Below are 8,931 nucleotides of genomic sequence, written 5' to 3'. Positions count from 1 at the left end.
ATATTATTATAATTATTCCTAAATATATAAGGTAAAATTATATTTTTTTCATGGGTCGGGTATTTTTCACCCTAAACCCGAATTTGACCAAACTCAATTTTTTTTAAAAAAACTGACCTGATCAGATAGGGTCGGGTCGAAACCCGTCAAGTTTGGTTCCCTAACAATAATGTTGCCCTACATATTATGCTAATCAATGTTTTGATTAATTCCCAAACATTTTTCCCCGCCTTCTTTGTTTATATTTTGAACCACATCAGTTCAGCTTTATCCTATGCCTGGTTGGCTGATTGGAACTATACATAGTAAATCTATCTTATTCTTAAATGCAATCATATGCATCTTTGACAAAAACAGGGAAAATAATGCAAGTATGGCCGTGGGGAATGAGAATATATACTCATTCCCTTGTCTTTTTACCCCAAAGAATAAAAGAAGAATACCATTCTCCACTTAGTGGAAGTGCAGGGAAAAGCTCAATATGGTCTAATATTTTATGGCAAATATAAAAATGTGACTTCCTTAAAAAATCTTGGTTAAACCCGTAAATATCATACCTTTTTTTATTAATTTATGGTGATTATGAGATAGTATCTATTATAAAAATCTTAACCATTTGATAATGAATATTTAAACACTCCAAGACTTTTAAGAACCTCTAAAGATAACAACAATCCGCTTAACATGTTTTCTCCATCTATGCATGTTTTTGGGGGAGAAAAAGAATAGAACTTACCAACACTTTTTTTGTTTTATTTTATTTCAGGAACATGTTTACAGCATATAGTATTTTTCATGCATAATAAAAAAAACATTTGCAGAAACATAAAGTTTCATTAAAGTCAATCTAAGAGAGAACTGCAACTTTCAACTTCACATTGGTGTCTTGTAGCAAATATGCCATCTATTCTGATATCGTTTCCTGTAGGTGATTTTTTTTTATTTAATGAATTTCCTCTGTAGCAGGAAGAGAGAGTAATAATAAATATCTGTCCATATAAATTTAAGCTTAAATTATAAAATATGATCTGCTGGGAGCTGTGTACCAGTCCATTATGTTGATTACAAGTTTGCTTTGTTGAGTTGAGCTGTTCATTTCTTGGCCTTTCTATTTTATTTTTTATATTAAAAAAAACAACTTTAATCACATGGCCTCTGCACCTTCATTAACAAACAAGATAAATATCAGTTACTTGTTTTAGTCTCTCTCATTCTGTTCATGTTCCATAGGAGAAATATGTGGGATTATCAGTTTAACAAATCATGAGTTCCACTTCACGTGTTAAATTCCTCCATTTATGGTGGAGAATTGTTGTTGTTCGGTTTCTTGTGTTCAAGCTTCGGGACTGAACACGGATGGGGTTCTCTTGCTTTCTTTCAAGCTCTCCATTCTGGGTGATCCTCTAAACGTGTTACAGAGCTGGGGCTCCACCGACCAGACGCCATGTTCGTGGACCGGAGTCACTTGCGGAAGACAAGACAATGGCTACCCTCATGCTACAGCGCTGTCTCTTCCTAATAGTCAGCTTCTTGGTTCGATTCCATCCGATCTGGGCATGATTCAGTACCTTGAAAATCTGGATCTATCCAACAATTTCCTCAACGGGTCTCTTCCTCTTTCCATTTTCAACGCAACACAGCTCCAGTCTCTTGATTTGTCTAACAACTCCATCTCTGGTTTTGTACCGGAAACAATTGGACGATTACAAAATCTCCAGTTCCTTAACCTTTCCGATAATGCATTGGCGGGGGTTTACCAGCAACCAGGGTTTTAAATAATATTTGCGGTCACGTTTTCGGTCGCGTTCGGATACAATTGATGTTATTGCGGTCATTGCATAATAGTGAATTTTTTGAAAGAGCTGTTTTTTTAATAAAAAATTATTTTTAAAAAAAATTAAAATAATGGAACAATAGCGGAATAGTGGTGTATTATTTCCGTGATTGTCCGCGATCCGCCGTTATTGGTGTGATCCCGCTTCACACCGTTATTTTCCGCGATAGCGGTTTCGAATACCACCGCGACCACGATAACAGCTGCGACACCGCTATTCGGCCGCTATTTGAAACCCGGCCAGCAATTATCACTACTATCCAGAACCTAACCGTTGTTTCTTTGAAGAACAATTACTTGTCCGGCAATATTCCATCCGGGTTTCAATCTCTTCAAGTTTTATACCTTCCTTCAAATCTTATCAATGGTTCTTTGCCCCCGAACTTCGGAGGCCAAAATCTTAGGCGCTTGAACGTTTCTTAAAACAGACTCTCCTGGGAAATTCCACCACAATTCGCCGAGAAAATCCCCGGTAACGCTATTATTGATCTTTCTTTCAATAACCTCACAGGAGAAATCCCGGATTCCGTTGTTCTTAAGAATCAAGAATCCAAATTTTTTTCCGGAAATCCTGATCTATGCGGTCGAGCAACCGGACGTGATTGTCCTGTTAATCCTTCTTCACCAACTTCTCCGCCGGCAATCGCCGCCATCCCTAGGACGATGGATTCCGACATGCCGGGGGCTAAAGGACAAAGTCAAAGCAAGCTTAAAACAGGAACAATGGTAGGAACTGTTGCTGGAAATACAGCCGGAATCGCATTCGTGGTCATCGTTTTCATCTTGGCGTACAAGTTAAAGAAGAAGAAGAGAGTTGAAAGTAGGAGGAAGCAAGAAGCAAACACGGGCAAAGACAATTGGTCCGTAACATCTTCATCGTCAGAATCAAAAGGGTTTTCAAGATGGTCGTGTCTGAAAAAGAGGGGAGAGTACGAGGAAGAATCGGACACCACCACTTACTACACGGAAGAACATGAGAAGAAAGGGACACTGGTGACGGTGGACGGGGAAAAGCAGCTAGAGCTGGAGACGCTACTCAAAGCGTCGGCCTACATCTTAGGTGCGACGGGGTCTAGCATCATGTACAAGGCGGAGCTGGGAGATGGAACGTCATTAGCGGTTCGAAGGATCGACGAGAACAGTGTGGACCGGTTCAGGGACTTCGAGAACCAGGTCCAGGTCATTGCCAAGCTGGTTCACCCGAATTTGGTCGGCATTCTTGGGTTCTAATGGGCAGTGATTTAAATATCAATAGTGGTCACGTATTCGGTCACGTTGCATTTGTCATAGTTGTGCATATAACGGATACTATTACGGTTTTTGTAGATATCGCGATCGTGAATTTTTTTTCGAATGAGCTAATTTTAGAAAAAGAAAATTAAAATAACAGAATAATAGCGGTCCGTTATTGCCACGATTGGTTGCGATTCGTTAAATTGCAACCGTGATCCGCCGCTATTGGTGTGATCCTGCTTCACACCGTTATTTTTCGCGATAGCAGTTTCAGACACCGCCGTAACCGTGATATAACGGCCGCTATTTGAATTCCTGCTACTGGGGAGTCGATGAAAAGCTCATTATCTATGATTTTGTGCCAATGGCAGCCTCGCCAACGCTCGTTACAGTAGTAAGTTCTTCGTCCTAATTTTCATTTTCTTTGTAGGTTTCTACGCCTACGTTAACAAAAAAAAGTAGGTAAAATTTTACTCGACTTGGAAAATCAATTTTTTTTTAATTTTGAGTTATTCGAGTAAACTTGAATTATAAATTCGGTTTTCGAGTTCGAGTTGAGATTTTGAATTTTCGAGTTATTTGAAAAATCAAAAAATTGACTACGTATTTTAATAGTTTTATGATTTAGTCCCTAATTTCATTATTTCTTCAATTTTTCCTTCATTTTAAGTCTATTTTCTACCAAATTTAAACCACATGCTCGTAAACCATAGTAGAATAAATGTGTATTTTCAATTCCTCTATTTGATATCAAATTTTTTATTTTTCAATTTAGTCCTTCAATTTTTCATAATCTCCTTATTTCTTCAATTCGTCATTTATTTTAATTCTATTTTTACCAAATTTGAGTGACATGCTCCTAAAAAATAGTAGAATGCATGTTTACTTTCAATTCCTCTTTTTGATAACAAATTTTTTATTTTTCAATTTAGTCCTTCAATTTTCATAATCTCACTATTTCTTCAATTCGTCATTTATTTTAAGTCTGATTTTATCAAATTTGAGCCACATGCTCCTAAACCATAGTAGAATACATCTGTACTTTCAATTCCTCTTTTTTATAATATGTTTTTTATTTTTCAATTTAGTCCTTCAATTTTTCATAATCTCCTTATTCCATCCGTTTGTGATTTATTTTAAGTCCTTGTTTTTCTACCAAATTTGAACCATGTGCTCATATACCACAATAGAATACATATGTAACTTCAATTTTTATTTTTTTACTAAATATGTACTCTCTTTTTTATTTAGTCCCTTAACTTTGCATTTTACTCAATTTAATATTTTGACTACAATTGTTTACAAATTCTTTCTTCCCATCAATTCCTTAACTCATTTATACTCTCATCAATATTTTACCCTCAAAATACTTTTTTAAATATAATATTATGAATATATTTCATAATTTAAATTTTATTTGATATAGTAAATAACATTACAATATGAAAGAATATAAATATATTATAATTAGATAAAGTAAAAAAATTAGAACAATTCATTGCCATAATACTATAAAAATTATAATAAACTCAGTATAGAAACTCGAATAACTCAACGCGAATTTCTTAAACTCGATTCGACTTGAAAAAATTTCAAGTTAAGTTCGAGTTGTAAAATATTACTCGCCAACTCGAATAACACAAATTTTTTTAACTCAACTCGACTTGATCGAATACTTACCCTAAAATGCAGCATGGGAATCTGTTAAACTACGCCTTAGAACTGAAATGTTTTTTACAGTAGAGTAATTGTTGTTTAATGGCATGGCAATTGGCGAAGTCAACTGTCTGGCCTGGGTTTTGTGTTTGCCGTTTACCCTATGGCGTTTCACACCGATTTACCTTCCCATTAGCCCACAACACCTCACTCCCCTCTGAAAACGACTCATCCTTTTTCTTTATGGTCAAATTATAGTGTTGGTTCCTCTACTTTGCTCAAATTTAGTATATAACGTTTCTTCAATTTGACGTAATTTGAGCCCCTTTATTTGTATAATGTCAGTATGATTGCCAACAGCCTTTAACTATTCTAGTTAAAATATTAATGTATACTTTCCTTCGAAACACTTTTCATTTGCATTCTATTTAAGTGTTATTAGGGGTAGATCGAAAAAGAACGGTTCAGTTAGGGCAGCTGCCTTCTAAATTTTTTTAAATTATCATGTACTTTAGATATTTTTTGTCCGTTAAAGAATTTTACAAGTTCTCTTAAAATTTTAAAACTCTACTTCTACTATAAAATCATGCTTCTGTTACAGGAAGAGCTGTTTCTTCACCTTGTCATTTTGGGTGGGAATCTCGGGTAAAGATTGCTAAAGGAGTAGCCCGTGGGCTTGCATATCTGGATAACAGAAATGTAGAGAGAATATCAGAAATGTACGTATTGATAGACTGTTTTTTCTTCTCCAAAGATTCTGTTGATTGGGAATCGCATAACATCAGAAACTGGTTATTCTTGGTGTGTCACACTGACTAATATTTATTGCTGACTTTTGAACCCAACCCATCCTTGCCTTTTTGGTCTATTACTAGTTCTTTTTTCCGTCTTTGAACATGCAAAAACATATATTTTGATATCTGGATAACAAAAATGATATTTAGTTCCAAAAAATATAGGGTAAAATTAACAAATAGTCTCCCGAACTACTATAAGTTACAAAATGGTCTCTCGGCTATCAAAAGTTATAAAATGATCACCCGATTATTCATATATTCTAAACTCGTCCTTTTCTATTAAAAAATTGACAACTATTTGAGTTGCACGTTAACCTATTGATTGATGTATGATAAAATCATATTTTAATGACATAATATATGATAAAATGTCTATTGACACCGTTGTTGATTTCAAGCACTGACTTAATGACATAATATTTCAAACATTGACTTAATGGTATAATGTAAACGAGAGTCGATCAGCAAAATACAACTCGGACGGTTCTGGGGTTAGATTTTATCATATCTCAATCAACATATTAACGTTTAGCTCAGACGACCGCCAATATTTTAACATAAAATGATGAGTTTAGAACATATGAATAGTAGATGACCATTTTGTAACTTTTAATAGTCAGGGACTCAATAAAGCAGTTCCCTATAATCGGAGACCATTAATGTACTTTACCCAAAAATCTAATGTTTTTTGGAATTCCCAAATAAAGATCATACTAGTATTGCATATGAGATAATAAGAGGGCGTAACAAGTGTAGGTGTATACATGATAATAGGGCCTCTTTTTCGGCACGAAAATGGTGTTGGAGACCGAGCATCCATCACCCATGTCTCAATATTATATCATTTATCTTATTTATGTATATATATAAATATTCTCATACACTTGTTAGAATCTAAATGCAAAATCTTAATTAAGAGACTGTTGACATTCAATATGAACATCCAATCCAGTAATTTTTTTGGGGGGCCACCAGCTTCTTATAAATGTTTGATCTTCTTGTACTGGGATTAACAATGCATTTTTTATTTGAATAGGAATTGGAAACCTCAAATGCACAAGGTGAAGTAGAAAGAAATGTTGCAACAGGGGAGAGCCAAGAGATGACGGGCGTGCAGGTGACTCACCAACATCCACAACCCAACCAAAAGACCAGCGGCGGTGTCCTCACTGGGGCTGCTGCAGCCGCCGCCTCCGCTTTGGAATCCGCAAAAGTCGCAATATCTCGAAACTAATGGAACAAATGCTTCCGTTAAGATCACCTTACCGACTTGAGAATCTCTTGGAGTTTTCATTTTTGTTGGAGGGTATTACAATTATATGATTTTGTAACGATATTTGTATATTTGCCTTGTAAGTACACAATGTGCTTAATTAAAAATGTCTGCAGCATTGATTGTTTTGTAATGGTAGATTATTATTTCTCTGCTTTTTTAGCTAACCCTTGGCATTTACTCATTTCCTGTGTATGATTTCATTTCTCCAGTGCCAGAAGATTTTATTGCCATTAGCACAAAAACAAAAATACTCCTTTTTCTTTTCCATTGCATCAAACAGCTAATCTCATGATATTATCTTTCAACTTTGAAAAGGAATTTATCCCCTCGAATTCATTCTGGAAAACAAAGTTAGGTGCCTTTATTCTGCACCATTAGTCTTGTGAATCCTATTCCTTTTTCCCTTCTTTGATTCCTTTCTCCATGGTGCTCATTGCTATTAATAGCATCCACTATCCAGGCATATATCCAGTGTGTTCTTCCATTGTAATTCAAAAATAGTTGCAGCCATGGGAATGACAATATCCAGGTTAGTGAGGATGCTTTTTGCAAAGAAAGAAATGAGGATACTGATGGTGGGACTCGATGCTGCCGGAAAAACAACGATCCTCTACAAGTTGAAACTTGGAGAGATTGTCACTACCATACCAACAATCGGTATTAACCCTCGATGCTTTTGTCTACCTAACCGGGATAGATTGATACTTGAACGTCAAGTTTCAATTGAGTTTTCATTAGATTTGTTATCCCAATTCGAACCTGTGATTCGATGTTCAAAATAAATGGTTTTGATGTCAAAACATCAACTTCCTGGTCTCAATTCAAGCATGAAATAGATTTCCAACATTGGTTTTTGGTATTTTGATCCAGGATTTAACGTGGAAACTGTTGAGTACAAAAATGTTAGCTTCACCGTGTGGGATGTTGGAGGACAAGATAAGGTAATAAATAAGCATATGAATACAATTGACAGCTCTTCCATAACATGTACATAAGAACTGAAAAGTGATTGTTTCAGATTCGACCCCTATGGAGACACTATTTTCAGAACACACAGGGCCTTATTTTTGTGGTGGATAGTAATGACAGAGAAAGAGCAACAGAGGCCAGAGACGAGCTTCACAGGATGCTTAACGAGGTTCGCAATTTCATTTCATTAAACTTTGTGCTAATTTTATAAGATGAAAATGTCACCCACCAGTTGTTTGCTGTCTAATAAGAGTTTCTGTGTTCAAAACATGCTCAACTGATTGTGCTACTGTCTTCTTCCAGGATGAACTACGCAATGCAACCTTACTTGTGTTTGCTAACAAGCAAGATCTTCCGAATGCCATGACTGTTGCCGAAATCACCGATAAACTTGGTCTGCATTCACTTCGCCAAAGACGCTGGTAAATTCTAAGTGTTAAATAACTCATTAGTCCATGGTCTATACATATACTATACTTATAACCTACAAGCAGATCCAAAATTTGCTGATTCAACCTTCAAACTATGAATAAAAACTAGAACCTGATACAGGTACATCCAAGCTACCTGTGCTACCTCTGGCCAAGGACTTTATGAAGGTCTTGATTGGCTATCCAGCAATATCTCTAGCAAGGCAAGTTAAAACTTCACACAACTATATTCTGGGTTCTATGATTTTGCTTCCAATGACCTGATTACTACTATTTTTATTATTTTGATGACAGCCATAACCCAGCCTGCTCTCCCAAAGAAAAGACTTGAACAGAGTCAATGGCATGCTCCACTAGATCTTCATTATTCAATAGAGTTTGAACCACTTCTATGATTAAGAAACGACAGTGTGTATAAATACATGTTTGTGTGTTATACCATATATTATGCCTGAGCTGATAAGTATCTGAATTTAAATCCAAACCAGGTTTATGGAAACTATAAAGCCAGTATGATAACCTGAGCGACTTTTTCCCATATGAACAATAATATGCTTTTTGAATGCTGCTTTAATGATTAGAACCCAAAGATGTTCATCATCAAAATGTCAGTTGATGATCAAGTTTCAGAAATAACTCATTAATTGAATTCCTACCAAACTTGTTTAGTTCATCAAACCCAGAATTGAATATTAGAACTAGAATTTATTTGAGCAGTATTAAGAAATTTACATT

General features: G+C 35.6%; 1 protein-coding gene and 1 pseudogene across 2 annotated transcripts; both read left to right on the top strand.

Moving 5' to 3' along the window:
* Positions 1-1,198: 1,198 nt before the first annotated feature.
* On the top strand, positions 1,199-6,711 carry LOC120139371 (annotated as a pseudogene).
* Positions 6,712-7,268: 557 nt separating this feature from the next.
* On the top strand, positions 7,269-8,724 carry LOC120139332 (ADP-ribosylation factor 1-like). 2 transcript variants are annotated; one of them, XM_039154587.1, is made up of 6 exons: positions 7,269-7,453; positions 7,667-7,737; positions 7,815-7,934; positions 8,069-8,187; positions 8,318-8,399; positions 8,491-8,724. In XM_039154587.1, exons 1-6 carry the CDS (start codon positions 7,306-7,308, stop codon positions 8,494-8,496), a joined length of 546 nt encoding a protein of 181 aa, XP_039010518.1. In that variant the 5' UTR covers positions 7,269-7,305; the 3' UTR covers positions 8,497-8,724. The 2 variants fall into 2 exon arrangements, with proteins under 2 accessions (XP_039010518.1, XP_039010517.1); XM_039154586.1 differs by lacking the exon at positions 8,491-8,724 and having other exon boundaries at positions 8,318-8,408.
* The last annotated feature ends 207 nt before the right edge of the window (positions 8,725-8,931 follow it).

Source organism: Hibiscus syriacus, unplaced genomic scaffold, assembly GCF_006381635.1.
Source record: "Hibiscus syriacus cultivar Baekdansim isolate YM2019G1 unplaced genomic scaffold, ASM638163v2 tig00110744_pilon, whole genome shotgun sequence".
Taxonomy (NCBI): domain Eukaryota; kingdom Viridiplantae; phylum Streptophyta; class Magnoliopsida; order Malvales; family Malvaceae; genus Hibiscus; species Hibiscus syriacus.
Note: the sequence above shows the minus strand (reverse complement) of the source record. Positions and strands in the feature narration are given on the sequence as shown.